The sequence below is a fragment of the Humulus lupulus genome, chromosome 1, assembly GCF_963169125.1.
Source record: "Humulus lupulus chromosome 1, drHumLupu1.1, whole genome shotgun sequence".
NCBI lineage: Eukaryota > Viridiplantae > Streptophyta > Magnoliopsida > Rosales > Cannabaceae > Humulus > Humulus lupulus.
Window position 1 is genome coordinate 43694150 of NC_084793.1, and position 17186 is coordinate 43711335.

The window sequence follows — 17186 nt, forward strand, 5'->3', positions numbered from 1 at the left end:
GTTTGGAGCAGGGAAGTTAAGGTGTAGGCAGAGACGGAACCGCACCTAGTGGTGGCGTGTACGAGGGGCTCTCAGAGTGGGCTTTGGTGCGCCTGGGCTTGGTTTGGGCTGTGCAAAGGTACGGGTCTTAAGGGCTTGGCTCGAGGTAGGGTGACAGGAAGGGTGGCGCAGGCAAAATCACTCCTCGGGGTGGTGCACGAACTTATTTCACGCCTGGGTTATTCAAAGCTTGGTGCGAGGTTGAAGTTTCATCCAAGGGTTGCATAACAAGCCTGAGTCTTGGGGATGGGGAGGCTTGACTTCGGGGTTTGGGGTTACGGTTTTTGCTGATGGTGGTGAATGGAGGAGGATAATGGTTGTAATGGGTAGTGGCGTCTAGGGCTCAAGGGAAATGACAGAGGCAAGAAGGGGAAGAGGAAAATAAGGCATCGGGTTGGGGAATTGTCTTAAATAGTTTGGGTTTATTATTTTTTATTTTATTTTTTCTTTGTCGTGCGAGATCACGCCCCACTGTGGCAATGTATTGCAAGTTTTGCTGACTTGTGCGTGTTCCAAATTGAAAAATTTTGCTTCAGCAAAATTTTAGGCGAAACCCCCCAATTTTTCAGAAATGAGACCCATTTTTGCTCCCCGTTTGCTTACGCAAAAAGTCCGCAAAACCATCAAACCCAAGAATTATTTCCAAAACACCAATTTCTCGCCTTTGAACCGCTGAAACACAAGAATAAACATAACACCATTCCCAAAAACAACAGAAGAACATTAAATTAAACTAACAAAAATGAAAAACTAAAAGAACTTAGAAAAACAAGTATCTATATGTTTTTTTTTATATATGCAAAATATTTTAAATTTATGTCTTTTTGGGTTGTCTTAAAGATAGTGCCTGAATCACTTGACTACCCAAAACAACAACTACTTTAAGGATTCTCCAAAGTGATGGAGGTCTTCTTGCGGTTGACCTCACCTCCCCAATAATGTTTCAAGCACTGCCCATTCACCTTAAACTCCCTTCCAGATTGATCTTTTCGCACGTCAGCTGCTCCAAAGGGATAAACTTTCACTGCAGTGAATGAGCCTGACCAAAGGGACTTCAATTTTCTAGAAAACAACTTCAAACGCGAGTTAAAGAGCAAAACTTGCTGCCCCTTTTCAAAGACGTGAGATTGAATCTTCTTGTCATGCCACCTCATGTTTTTCTCCTTATAAAGCTTAGCATTTTCATAGGAGAACAACCTCATCTCCTCTAGCTCGTTCAATTGCAATTTACGAGCATCTCCAGTAGATTGGAGATCCATATTCAACTTCTTAGTGGCCCAATATGCCCTATGCTCTAACTCAACGGGAAAATGGAAAGTTTTCCCAAAAACCAAACGATAATGTGAAATTCCCAAAAAGGTTTTGAAAGACATTCTATTGGCCCAAAAAGCATCATCCAATCTATGAAACCAATATTTTCTACTAGGATTCACCATTTTTTCTAGAATTCTCTTGATTTCTCTATTGGATATCTCTGCTTGACCATTTTTTTGAGGGTGGTAGGCTATAGCAATATTGTGTTTCACGCTATATATGGCTAGGAGGGCAACCAAAATTTTGATGACAAAGTGGGTACCTTCATCACTAATAAGAGCTCTTGGTGTACCAAAGCGAGTAAACACATGCTTATGTAAGAATTTCATCACCACCTTAGCATCATTGGTGGGCTTGGTATTGCTTAAGCCCATTTTGATACATAATCTACAACCACCAAAATGTACAAATTCCCAAAGGAAACAGGGAAAGGTCCCATAAAGTCAATGCCCCAAACATCGAACAACTCCACTTCAAGGATGACATTCAATGGCATCTCATTTCGTGTTGAAATATTACAAACCCATTGGCATCTATCACATCTTTTTAGCAAATTTATGAGCATCCTTAAAAATAGAAGGCCAATAATGCTTTCCATAGGGAGGTGAATGACAATGCTCAAGAATGCTTTGAACCTCCTTTTCCGGAACACAATGCCTCATCACTTGATCCGAGCATTGTTTATAAAAAAATGGTTCATCCTAATAATAAGACTTTACATCATGAAAGAATTTCTTAAGTTGTTGGCCCTTCAAATCCAGTGGATTTCTCTCACTCACCAAATAATTCACAAATTTAGCATACCATGGCATTGAAACTTGTCTCACCACCAAGAGTTGCTCATCTGGAAATTTCTCTTTAATTGGCTGCTTAAAATTATCCTCCTTATCATCTTTAAGTCTAGAAAGATGGTCAGCCACTTGATTCTTCGTTCCTTTTCTATCACGAATTTCTAAATCAAATTCTTGAAGAAGCAACACTAAACGAATGAGTCTTAGTTTGGCATCCTTCTTTGCAATAAGATACTTGATGGTGGAATGGTTTGTATACACCACAACCTTAGTCCCACAAGGTATGCTCTAAACTTGTCAAAAGAAAACACCACAACCATAAGTTCTTTCTCCGTGGTAGTGTAGTTCAATTGAGCATTGACTAGTGTCACTAGCATCGCACATGGAATGAAACACCTTCTCTTTCCTTTGGCCAAGTACAACTCCTACAGCAAAATCACTAGCATCGCGAATAAGCTCAAAAGGAAGGGACTAATCGGGGGCTACAATAGTAGGGGTGGATACAAGAGCCTTCTTCAAAGTTACAAATGCCTCTTGACACTCATTAGTGAACTCAAAAGCTCGATTTCGCTCAAGTAAAGAACAAAGAGGCTTAGATATTTTTGAGAAATCTTTGATAAACCTTCTATAGAAACCCGCATGCCCCAAGAAACATCGAATTCCCTTGACTGAACTCGGTGGTGGCAACTTCTCAATGACTTCAATCTTGGCTCTATCTACCTCAATGCCTTTGTTAGGAATTCGATGACCCAATACAATGCCTTCTTGCACCATAAAATTGAACTTTTCCCAATTAAGCACCAAGTTTTTTTCTTCACATCACTTTCTCAAGATTTGCCAAACAAGCATCATAAGATTCACCAAGCACCGAAAATTCATCTATAAACACTTCAAGAGTTTTCTTCACCATATCTGAAAAAATAGTCATCATGAAACGTTGAAATATAGCGGGTGCATTACATAACCCAAAGGGCATCCTCTGGAAAGCAAATGTCCCATATGGGAAAGTAAAAGTGGTATTTCCTTGATCTTTAGGAGCAATAGAAATTTGATTGTAGCTTAAATACCCATCCGAAAAGCAATAATACTTCTTCCCCGCTAATCTATCAAGCATTTGATCAATAAAAGGCAGCGGGAAATGATATTTTCTTGTTACCTTATTTAGCTTCCAATAACCCATACAAACACGCCAACCCGTCACTGTTCTTGTGGGAATCAACTCATTGTGATCATTAGCGACCACTGTGACTCCACCTTTCTTGGGAACACATTGAACCGAGCTAACGCATGAACTATCTAAAATTGGGTAAATAATACCAGTATCAAGCCACTTAATCACCTCCTTTTTTTTACCATTTCCCTGTTAATGAGATTATGCCTTCGTTGTTGTTCAACAGAGTTGCTAAAGGAATCCTCCAGCAAAATCTTATGCATACACAGTGAGAGACTTATACCCTTTATATCCACCATAGTCCAACAAATAGCCTTCTTGTATTTATTCAGCACATCAAGCAACATTTTCTCTTTTTCAACTCCCAACAAATGCAGAAACAATCACAGGTGAAGTCTCTTCACAACCCAAATAAGCATACTTCAAATGACTAGGCAAAGGCTTCAATTCCAACTTTGGTGGTTCTTGAAGAGATGGCTTGGAAGGCTTGAATTTTCTTTTTGATAACTCTAAGGACTCAGAATTCCTTCCAAATTTAGTAAAAGGCTTCTTGGATTCCACCCATGTAACTTGGGTTTCTTCCTCTTCACTCATTTCTTCAAGCTCTTCAAGTGAAATCACCCCCAATCCATCTTTACAAGTTTCTTTTAGCAGTTTTTCAGCCACAATAGTATCAATCACACTCAATGAAGAGCATTCCTCAATCTCATCCGGAAACTTCATAGAATTGAACACATTGAATGTCACTTGTTGGTCATTCACTCTCATAGTAAGCTCTCCTTTTTGGAACATCAATCAAAGTCCTTCCAGTGGCAAGAAATGGTCTTCCCAAAATTATTGGAACATCTCTATCCATTTCATAATCAAGAATAATTTAATCCGCCGGAAAAATGAACTTATCAACTTGCACAAGTACTTCTTCAACCTTGCCTTACGGGTGTGCCATAGATCGATCCGTTAATTGCAAAGTGACAGTGGTTGGCCTTTCTTCTCCAATTCCCAACTTCTTGAAAATCAACATGGGCATCAAATTAAAACTAGCCCTCAAGTCACAAAGTGCTCTACCAACATCTCTACCACTAATAGAACAAGGAATTGTAAAGCTGCTCGAATCTTTCAATTTAGGAAGAATTTTATTTTTCAATATAGCACTACAACCTTCAGTCAAAGCCACTGCTTCAAATTCGCGAAGTCTCTTCTTCTTGGCAAAAATTGTTGGGGTTTTATGCCCTAATTGAAACCCAATTTCTTTGTAATCTCATTTATTATCAATAAAAGAATAGAAATCATTTTTTGACTTGGTCAATTACTTTGCTCACATGTTTTATTTTCATAATTATTTGTTTAATATAAACTTCGATTAAATCTCGAGCATATAGCTAATCGTATTTATAGTGACGTAATCACAGTGGAATATAAATATGATTATAAGTTCAAAATAAGTTAGTCCAAAGATTAGTCTGTGCACAGGATTTACACTGACTTTCCAATGTATGATATGTTCTACTTACACATCATAGTGTTATGTTCTTTCCAGAACATTGGAAAAGTAGATAAGATCGGATGTATTTGTTACATCGGACTGGACCGATATTGACAGTAGATAGGATAAGTAAGCATACCGTTATTATCTATTCTAGTCATATCATATAGTTGACCATAGGTCAATTCAATCTCAATTATGAGTGGTTAGTATTCTAACTAATTGTATTATTTTAGTTCTTTGACTTGTTTGTTACCAGCTTACCCTACGGACTAGCCCATACTTACGTCTTGGGAACTCAGTAGTATAATTGAGTGGGAGTGTTAATCATAGATGTGAACATCTATAGCTTCTGATGAAGAATTGAAATGATTGTTTCCTTTTAGTTTGGTTCAAGGTGCTAAATGATAGAGAACTCATTTCAGTAATTAATATTAGTTTACTGAAATATCATTTACAAGGAACTACTACTACTACTACTACTACTACTACTACTACTACTACTACTACTACTACAACTACTGCTACTGCTGCTGCTGCTGCTACTGCTACAGCTATTGCTACTGCTACTGCTATTGTTATTGCTACTGCTACTGCTACTACTACTACTGCTACTGCTACTGCTACTGCTACTACTACTACTGCATCATTCTTTGCCTTTGAGACACTTGTGGATGTAATGCACCGACTAATTCTTGACCTTAGACCATTGAAAAACTACTAAACATAACTAGTATTTTGGAATACATTCAGTAAATAATTGAAGTTTATTAAAAATAAAAAATAAAGGATCCCATTATTATTTACATAAAAAACATTAAAGAAAACATAACCTTTAATTAAGTGTTCAAAAACTAATTGCAGAAAAATAAATAAATAAAAAAAACTCAAAATAACTTCATCCTCGATCTTCCAGTAGTCCATCATTCAGTCCATCCCCAATACACATGGCAAAGCTGCAATGAATCCATCCCGCCTTCCAAGCTTATTTTCCTACACCATCTAAAATAAAAGGAATGAGCCTAATGCTCAGCAAGAAAAAATTACTAAAAACATATATCATAAAACATATACTATAAAACATATGACGTAAAAACATATATCATATAGGACTACAATATTAAAGGCCATTAAGTCATTACCGTAGCATGTGATAAAACCATCTAGGTCCTCAATCTACTAATCGAGGTAGGTTAGATCACAAAATAGTATATGATAACCCATCGAGGTCCTTAGTCTACTAATCGAGGTAGGGTAAATCATAACTCTACACCACGATAATGATAAAATCTTGGGATTTGCTATCTATGCAACTATATGTCCCAAGTGACTACAAAACATATTTATACATATATACATAGCACATAACATATCATAGCATATAAGCATATCATAACACAGATAATCTAACCTATTTTCCTTACCAAAAATTGGGATATTGGAGACAAGAACGGGATTGGAAAACTCCTAAAATCAACAATAAGAATCATGAGTTTCTAAAGAAATAGAGATCTAAACAATCAAGATAGAAACTTAATGAAAAATCTTAAGTTTCAAGAAACTTAAACACCTAACCAAAAGCCATAATAATTAGCTAGGATCTGAAAGAAAATGAAAAAAAAAAAAAGAATTGTGACAGATTAAACCTGAGGATAAGAATACCTTTAATGGACTAGAACTTTGATCTACACCTCGATACTGAAATAACACACTATCTTACTTCCCAAGTGTTTAGAAAATATTAGATTGAAAAATCTTTTTAACTCCCGAACCCTAGTGTTTTCTCTCTATAATAAACTTAGCAGCATGGAGCCTCTGAAGAATTCTTGAATGATGAATGACATGGCTGAGTACTAGGTTCTATTTATAGAGTTCAAAGAGTGAAACTAACCCCTTTTAAAATGAATAATAATTGAATAAATTTGAATTTTCATTTCAACAGATGTCAAGAACTCGATCAAAACGTTCAAGAGCAAGTCTTAGTGGTTGAGGGCTGTTTCTTGCTCGGTTCTACCATGTTTTCAAAAATCAACCCAAGGGCTGATATATCGCCTTACCCTAGGTGATATATTGGCTATACCTATGTCCCGAGCCTCCGTGGTTTCATTCATGCAAAGTCGATGTGTTTTCCGTATCATCCGTAGGCGTCATATCGGCCCTATAGCTGCGATATATCGACATACGCTAATATTTTAAACATGTTTTTGCACACTTTTAGCATATTTGAAGTTTGTTAAAACAACCTTGATTGAGTAAAACATGATCCTAACAGTTGTTGGAAGGTTCTAGAGCTTCTATATTAATCCATTATAAATTTATTCATCTAAAATCCTTAATAAACATGCATGTGACAAGTGTCACGTTCTTAATTCTTTTATCTAAACCTTAGGTTATAATAAATAATATTTCTAGGACCATCTATATTAATCTAACCTAATGTTAAAATAAATATTTCTAAACTATAGGTTAAACTTATAAAATCCATAACTATTTCTATGAGTTTCCAACTAAATCCCGGCATGAACCAATATCAACGAAAACTAAAATACTACAAGCTACTACTATTACTACTACTATCTAGCTAAGTAAAATTCTGAGACGCTATAGTAGAGAAGGAGGTTGAGCACTTGATTATTGTTGAGAAAAACTCTGTGGATAAATAGGCATCACTACACCAAACACCCATTACCATAACACATCATTATAATACTATGTAAAAAGAGTTATTGTATATTAGGAAAGATTCAGGCGACAAGGGAAAATAAAATAGCGCCAAATCACTAAACTAAGTTTTTTCTACAGTAGACTTTCCCGTGTACCCATTTCCCGTCTCATTTTCTTCTCTCTTTCTCTTCCTAGTATACTCTCCCGTGTCTCATTTTCTTCTCTATTTCTCTTCCTGGTATACCCATTTCCCGTGTCTCATTTCCCATATACCCATTTAAATGAGACCTATCTCTCTCGGTCTCTCACTCCCCTTCACGAAAGACAAATACTGAGAAGGGCTACACCACATTCGAAGGCGATATAGGAGGCACGATCTTCCTTGTAGGCTTTAGTTTGAAATCAGGTAATGTTCTCATCACCATCACCAAATGCTTTTCCCTTGCTCTCTCTCTAGCTCCCTTCTTCTCTCTCTTCTTCATTCTGATTTGATATAAGTAGAACTAGCATTTCTATGATGATTTGATTTAGCCTAGGCTTTGGGCTAACCAATTTCACCTCTGATTTGTTGAAATGTTGTGAAAAAATTACTCAAAATCCCAATTTTAGTTCTTGGGTTTCTAAGTTCTTGAAGAACATCGAAGCTTCCTTGAGAAGCTTTATAAATTTGATGAAATCCCCTATTTGATCTATTTTTCATATGGCTCGAGTAGGACTCAGTGTTTTACTACTGAGCAGAACATTCCTTTTTGTCGCCAATAAATATTGTCATCGTCAAGGCTCTCCCAAGTCTAAAGGTGCCCACAAATTCCACACTCCTTCAACGCATCTTTTGTGATTCCAAGCTTTTATTGTTCCTTTTAAGTAAGTTTTCCAAACTCTTTCCTCTATTTTTAGCATTTTTATCCAAAATCTTAGAAAAGATTTTGCTTAAAATCACTAAAACCTGAAACCATAAACTTTGAATTTCTTGAAAATTGCTTGAATAAATCTAGGTATAAATAGCATTTCTATGTTGATTTGATATAGCCTAGGCTTTGGGTTAACCAATTTCACCTCTGATTTGTTGAAATTTTGTGAGAAAGTGACTCAAAATTCCAATTTTAGTTCTTGGGTTTTTGAGTTTTTGAAGACCATCATAGCTTCCTTGGGAAGCTTTATAAATTTGATGAAATCCCCTTTTTGATATGTTTGTCATACTACCCGGGTAGGACTTAGTGTTTTACTACCGAGTAGAAATTTCCTTTTTATCGCCAATAAATATGTTCGGTCAAAACTTTATTTATTGAAACAACACTTGGTGCTCAAGTAAAACTAATACGTTTCCCACCGAGAATCTATTTCTTGCTCAAAATAAATACAAACTACTCAGGTAAAACTTTAAGCTTTCCACTGTGCAGTAGTTTTTATTTTATATGTGGTTTACTCACCTCCCCTTCCCCCTAAAACTACTCAGGTAAAACTTAAAATTTGTGAAATGAGATTGACTGGTTTAGGCATTCGCATAAATAATTTCTTTCGTTTTGTTCCTTATACAATTTTTTTTTGTTTTTTTGGTTGATTCTATCTCTTGTGGTTTTATGAAGTATTAGACTTGCAGATATACGTGGGTTATCTCTTACGCTTGTGGCTCACTGTCTTTATGACTCTCATTAGGTGCACACATAATTTTTGGGAATGTTTTTGAACCTCGGGCATTAAACGAACTTCTTCCTCAGTGGAAACAGGAAGAGGTAATTGATTGCTCTCCTTGATTTCTTTTATTTTAACCGAGTTCTTTAGTCATGTAAGTAAATTATTAATGTAATACAGTAAAACTTTCAGGAAGTGAACCTATGTTAAACTAAGCGTGTACATGAATGTCTCTAGACATTAGATAAGGAACAAAATCTACCTCAGCTTATGCTTAAATTAGTAATATGAATAAGGACCATGCTTTCACTTTTAGATGAGATAATTCACCCACTGTGACTCTCACTGCAGTTTAGCAATTAAATCTGTTTTCTGCTAATGTGATGATAAGATATTTTCTTCACCAAACTGTGTTTGCAGTCGCTGATCACTGTCCCTGTCTCATCTGACAAATTTTGGTTTCTTACAAAGAATTGTGCACTTTCTTTGCCATGCCCTTTTGATAATACAGGAAATTATGTAATAAGGTATTCACGTTTCTTTTTTTCTCTTTTCCTATTTCCCCTATCACAAGATTCACAACAATTCATCAATTTTATTTCAATTTATTCAATTAAATAGTTGCCCTATCACAGGAAGAGGCTGTTGGCAGGGAGGAGGTAATTGGCAGACTAGACCAGGTGGAATTTTTCTCTGTTTGGCTGCTACGAAAATAATCTTCTAGAAAGAATGTATAATCATTATTTTGAATTTTGATTAGGTTTTTGTTTCTATTTTAATAAGTTGGTATATGAGCAGTTATGAGTATCTTAGTTGTTGCTTCTTCTTGTAATGATTGATGTTATTATTGTGTTTGTGTTTTGTGAAATGAAACAGATTGCGAAGGTATGGGTCAAAACGATTAGTCGGGCTAAGGGTTTCAATGAGCAACTGGTGCAAGAAGCCAATGCAAAGATTTTCACTTTCAGTTCTTATCAATTAGGGGTTGGGCTTTTCTTGTCTCTTTCTCAATCTTATTATATATATTCACATATTAGAATATTATCCACACTCTGTTTGTCGAATATTCAATTGTTTTCTTGATAGGTAGATAATAATAGGATTATAAATGTGTAATGGTTGAAGTTCTTTGCCTGATAAATTTGCTTCCTAGTGATACCTATACTAAGGTCATTTGTTCCTAACTTTATGAGAAGGTTATTATTTGAGTATGACTTAGATTTTGTTGTAAAATGGAAACTGTTGATTAGGGAGTAGGGACTGAGAGTATCGACTTTTATTGCATTCCAGCGTTATCAAAATGCTTCAACCATACATTTCTTCTGCCTAGTTGGAGTCTAATATTAAAGTTACATAGCCATTTCATTTAACAGTTGCATACGTATAATAGTATGCAATATCTTCTAAAAGATTACACTTAATTCTTTATTTTTAGAAATGCACTCTGGTAACTTTCTATTGTTATGATTAACTTGTTTATGATATGTATCTAACTTGTTTATTTTTTTGACAGGTGCATGTCCCAGGTGCAGATATAGACACTCTCTTTGTGAGACACTGAGAAATGAAGTTGGTTCAATCATTCGCATAACAATTGTCACACCTGGGCTCATTGGGACCAAAATCTCACGTGAACAGGTAGTAATTTATCACCTATATATGTATATGGATTTATATTCAATATATTTTTTGTGATGCATGAGTTTGTAACTAAATTTGTACTTAAATTGTAATTATGATTGGTCTGTGAAATCTGGCTGAATATAAGAACTTTGTTCAGTATATATACGATACACTCTGATAGTATATCACAGAAAATATAAAACAGGAATGAGGAAAATGAGAGAGAATTTTATTGAAATAACAAAGAACAATCCAGGATATTCGAGAGACCTGGTTTCTCTCCAAGAGCTAGCGCTCAATTACACAAAATCAGACATGCCTAACTCCTCATTCTCATCCCTTTTTATTCCCCTAACTTACCCAAACACGCTTGATCCCAAACAGGAAACAAACCCAAAACAGAAACTATTAAAATAGAAATAGCCATTAAATAAAAATGAAACCAAATCACTAAACTTCCATAAAGAATTCAACCAGCCATTGACCATTAATTGTGTTTCCTCCTCGCATAAGTGTACCTTATAGGAGGTTTATCAATATATATATAATATATATAAGAACTGTTATATTTAAACATCATAAATATTCAAGTTTCGTTTGAAGTTGGGTTATTCAAGTGTAGTTATTATGAGGGCCTTCTTATGGTAGCTAGTTGATATATAATGTTTGACAACTTGTAAACATTATTATAAAAAATATTCAAGAAAACTATATAAAAAAATACATTAGCACTTCACCACCAACCTCTCTTGACCTTTCATACAAACACTAAATTCAATACCAACACTTGAACTCTGTAATCAAAATACACAAGCATGACATCTTCTACAACATTTACAAACAAGTTCTAATAATGAGAATAGAACAAGACCTTAAAATCAACATTTTGAAAAGAAAAAAAAAAGTAAACAGAAAGAGAAAGATTAGTCAGATTCCTATTTGGCAGGACCTACTGCCTTCTTGTAGTTATACCAATTTGCAATCAATAGATACACAAAGATCGAATTAGATAAATTTTGGATTTCAAAGGTTGTTTTAATATCTATTGACAAATTTTAATTTTCTATTAATCTTTTAAGTCTTGATTATATTCTTTAGGTTGGGGATCGAATTGGCAAGGAGCATTGCAAAGGTAATTTGCAAGAGGTACGGAATTTGTTCTTTTAATTCCTATTATTAATATCTAAAAAATGTTAGAGGAGTTTGAATATCTTAAATATTCATCCATAGAGAAGTAGGTTCTGAGATTAAAATTGTATGTTGCGGTGATAACGGAAGGTTGAAACCTTGTGTGTATTAGAGAAGTAGGTTCTGGAAAATTTGTTTGTGTTCTGCGGTGATATAAGAAAACTTATTGTGTGTTGTTTGAATTTTTTGACTTGGTATTGATAGATGGTTAGGTAAGCTTTTATATGTATAGATTAGATTTTTCATTATATGTATAGATTAAATTTTTCATTTAGTCATATTTTTTTCATTATTTCCATATGTATAGTTTAGATTTAATTGCCACAACCCAAGCTAAAATCTTGTCTTTGATCCAAACCCAATTAGTTAGTGGCTACCATTTTAGAATTTGATTTTTAAATTAAAAATAACACTAGAATCTCTTGAACTAGAGACTATTAAATGGATAGAAAATAAACCAGCAGAATTAACAAAAAATGGTGGTCAAGACTTGTGTTTAGATAAGCCTCCAATAAGATAACTAGATAAGCATTTAGATAAGCCTCCAATAAGAAAGACTTGTGTTAGAAGTTGTCTGGGCTATTAGAAACCAAAATATCAGTAAAGATGATAGACCCTGGAAGAGAATTACAATACTTGAAAGAATTCCTTGTAAAGTATATATCTTATTGATATCAATCGACCAAGCTTTCGAGTCCTTAGTTATCTATCTCCGTGAAAGCAACTTTACTACAATTAGAAATTACCTAAACATTCACTACCCTAACAAAAGTACAACTTAGTATTAGCATATATTGTAGAAGATGAACAAGAGAAGTAGTTTACTTGTTTCAGACCAAATAATCAGGTCCTACGTCCAAGGCAGCAGAGTCAACAAGGTCCCTATATAGTCACTCAATCAAACACCACACCTACCTCTCTTTAGTACACGTCTTCTAGACTTCAATCTAACCTGCAATAGAAAATGCATACAACCAAGAAAGCAAAACTGACATCACTTGTTCAAACCAGAAATTTGAACAGTAAGTAACAAATATAAATTGAACTAGAGAATATTAGAACAATAATAGAATGTGAACACCAAGATATATATAGAGCTGGTTCTTCTCCTCTGCACTAATCTGTAATGGTAGTACAAAACAATGGTGTCACCCTCTTCTATAATATTCTCACTTCCTTGTACAAAGAAATCCCAGAACTCACAACAATCTAATCTCTCTTGTCTTCACACACCACACTTCAAGTTTTCTTGCTTTTGATTACAAAATGATCAGTTAACAAAGAGAGGTGACACCCTTTTATACACACTTAACAAAAGTAAGTTAAGAAAACAGATGTAACAAGACCTTTTATTTGGTAACTGATTTCAACAAGCTTCCTTCAAAGCTTCCTTCAAAGGAAAGAAAAAAAAACACTTACTAAAGAGGTTGAGAAGAACTTTTTTTGTTTTTGTTTTTGTATTTAGACTTAAAATACTATCAATTTGATTATAATAAATAGTCTAATGTGTTATGTCAGTTATGGCATTTGAAATGAATACAATATTCCTTTTAAAAAATGAATACAATATCGATGTTGGTATACTTGCTACATAAACCCCCCAAAACTTTATCAATTAATTCAGCAGTACCTTCACGTGGACTTGAATAATTTATTGGGAAGGTTTTTAATGAGTATTTTTTTTCCATGGTTATTTGTTACATCATTTCAAGTAAACAATTTATATGAATATATATTATATTGTTGAGTAATGTTTTAGTGCATATATTGTTATACTCTTCTTCTTCCTTTAAAAAACAGAGATATTCTTTATTAAGGTGAAAAAAAATTATATTAGATATGTGTCAAATATAGTAATTAGTTGAATATGTGATTAAATGATGAAATGGACTTGTCATACTTTACAAATAATGGTATATTGTTGTGCATCCTCTTTTTTCTTGTCATTTCAATGTAGCATAATCCATAAACTAAAAATTATTCGTATTTATAATCAGCAAGAAATATACTAGTGGCCAATTACCCAATGATTATAACACACAAAAGAGGCCATTAACCAATTTGTCATAGTTGTCAACTTTGGCCATGATTGGGTACCCCGTTAAACATGCATAATTTACCATCAATTAGCTAATACATTTGACTTTGGCCAAGATTTATTGTCCATACAAATCTATGCGTTCTTCTATTTATGTTGCTTAGTTTTTATACAGACTGATATTGCTTCTCTTTTCCCAAAAGTTTGCAAATGTGAAATATCTATAAAGATTTTATGTCCAAAGAACCCTTTTAACACCCTCGTCTAAACTTCAGTGTAAAAGACAAAAATAAATTTGAACTAAGACTGAATAATCAATGTTCGCCATGTTTGAGGAAGGAATCATATAAATTCTTTTTTAGTAATATTCAATCACAAATCACATTTCACATTAGCATATGTATAATATAATCCTGTATCACGTGAGATTGAATACCTTTTTATTTTCTGGGGATCAAGTAAAGCACCCCCAGTTTATTTATTTTATTTATTAAAAATAAAATATATTAAATAATCCCATGTTCACCTTTCTATCATGTTTAAAGATTACAAATTAAAGGTCATGTTTTATGTTTTATTCTGTCTCTCCTTTACAAATTACAAGTACTAATAATAAAAATGCAATCTTTGACGTGATATGGGGTTTTCCTTGAATTCTTCAAGCTTCAACACTTTCTTTTCTTCTAATAAATTGAAAATATAATTATATTAAAAGACTAAATTGTAAAAAAAAAAAAATTGAGGGGACACTTGTTCCCATACTCTTCACTGGTACGCCATTAGAAAAAAAAATGTATTCATTTTTGCATAAAAACCTAGTACTAACATAGAAACCAAAATATCAGTAAAGATGATAGACCCTGGAAGAGAATTACAATACTTGAAAGAATTCCTTGTAAAGTATATATCTTATTGATATCAATCGACCAAGATTTCGAGTCCTTAGTTATCTATCTCCGTGAAAGCAACTTTACTACAATTAGAAATTACCTAAACATTCACTACCCTAACAAAAGTACAACTTAGTAATAGCATATATTGTAGAAGATGAACAAGAGAAGTAGTTTACTTGTTTCAGACCAAATAATCATGTCATACGTCCAAGGCAGCAGAGTCAACAAGGTCCCTATATAGTCACTCAATCAAACACCACACCTACCTCTCTTTAGTACACATCTTCTAGACTTCAATCTAACCTGCAATAGACAATGCATACAACCAAAAAAGCAAAATTGACAGCACTTGTTCAAACCAAAAATGATAGTTAATTGCAGGAATTAATAACTACAGTAGTCATGTAGGAAATTTAGATTGAAGAACAAGCTAATCTCTTTTACGAACATGAAATAATAATCACTTTGGTAAACAACGATAATAGGGATATAAGTTCAACAGAATTGCCAATTTAACTTTTATGTAATTGAAAAATACAAGTCTCAAATTCAGTTCACTACTCTACCCTGTTATTAATCATTTCATAATAAACTAAACTTCAACAGTTGTTAACTATTTAGACCAATTGTAAGGGCTTACAATGTCTTCAATGTTGTCAGTTGTTCAATGTAATATGGAATTTTATCATTAATTAAGCAATTCCTCAATGCCCTGAATGAAAAGAGTGAGTATAATAATTTGGTAAGTCCCGGAAAACCATGGAAATAGTCTCATAGAATAGGATAACAACTGCATCATTTCAAGTAATTAACAGATGAAGGAGCCAGGTCTCACAATTGAATCAAGTTTTTCAAATTTGAAATGTTGGAAGGAATAAGACCCACCATGGATGTGCCCTGAATATACCTGCAACAAATTTAGACTTTCAATGATAACAATCACAAAAAAAATTAACTTCCAATTATTTCGAAAATAAGATAGCAAAAACAAGATAAATAAAATAAAAATTCAGTACTTACAGTCTTTCAAGTTTGGTCTAGTTCCCAATAAGTCCAGGTATGCTTCTTGATATTCTGTTCCCATCTATCTTACTGCAAACCATAAATAATGATGAGAAATTTCTGACCTTTAAAAAAAAAAAAAAAACTTGGACTAAAAGTGAACTTCTTTCGCTTACAAATCTGTTAAGTTCAACAAGTTTTCAAACGTTTGTGGAATTGGTCCAGAAAAATTGTTCGCACTCAGTAGGTTGTAGGATAGAAAATGTTAAGAAAAAATTGTTCAAAGCATAAATAGAAGAAATCCAATCCATAACAAGCTTGCCCCCTCTTCAGTTTTTTTTTCTATTTAACAAAAAGGAACAGGGGTTAGGATGGCAATCTTACAGTCTTTCCAAGTTACTTTGTTTTACCACAAGTATAAGCATATGAAATCTCAAAGTTAACAATGAATCTGTGAAAGAGCTTAGCATAATGAGCACTAGGCAAAACAAAGTAAAAGATTGATGATGATGTACACTAAATCAGTTTGTTCTATTGACAAATGATATCATGTTCACCAAAAATTAAACTAAAACAAGCATAATAATCTCCTTGTTGTTTTCTAACAATTTCTCTTTCAACAATTCCACCCGAATAAACCTAGAAAGATGCACCAAAACTTAATTAGGCGACAAATAATCTTTAAGTAGGGACAGAAAATATTTCTTACAAAAGCACCATTGAAAAAAAAAAATACAAGGTTAACACTGTGAATCAAGTCCAGTAGATAAAGCTTTAAACATCAATAACCCAAATATACTGAAATTCAACCAAGGCATGTTTTCTTTTAAAAGCATGTGTGTGAATGACCTTGTCATGACCCTGATATTACAACCGCAAATAATGTGATTGTCTTGTCTAACAGTTGTTAAACCCAGACAAAAAACAAGATTTTATTAAGAGAACAACATCAAATACAAATTCATTGGAGATGGATAAAAGTTGGATCCATCTTAACAGGTTAGTATCCAAAATCATATAGTTTATTTTGGATATAAGTTTAAGTGTTAGTGCTTGATTATTGACGTATGCTCTAAAATTGTAGATCAACGGTGGAATATGAGCAAAAAGCTAGAGAGTTTGTTAAGACAGCCATGACGAATCTTGGATTTCCAGCCAAGATTCTTTGTCCATGCAACAAATGTCACAATCTCAGACATCAACTTTCACACGAAGTTGTCGAACACTTAGTTTTGTGGGGCATGAACCAATCTTACAAAACATGGTTTCATCATGGGGAAGATCCAGTCCAACGCAGCACGACAAGCACAAGTTTTGAATATGATTTATTTCGAGCCGCGGGAGTATT

At 33.9% G+C, this 17186-nt stretch overlaps 1 protein-coding gene across 1 annotated transcript; it reads right to left on the bottom strand.

Moving 5' to 3' along the window:
* Nucleotides 1-604: 604 nt before the first annotated feature.
* On the bottom strand, nucleotides 605-1727 carry LOC133814153 (uncharacterized). Its single transcript, XM_062247151.1, has 2 exons — nucleotides 968-1727; nucleotides 605-711 (listed from the first exon to the last, which is right to left on the bottom strand). The coding sequence occupies exons 1-2, from the start codon at nucleotides 1725-1727 to the stop codon at nucleotides 605-607; spliced, it is 867 nt and encodes a 288-aa protein (XP_062103135.1).
* Nucleotides 1728-17186: the final 15459 nt, after the last annotated feature.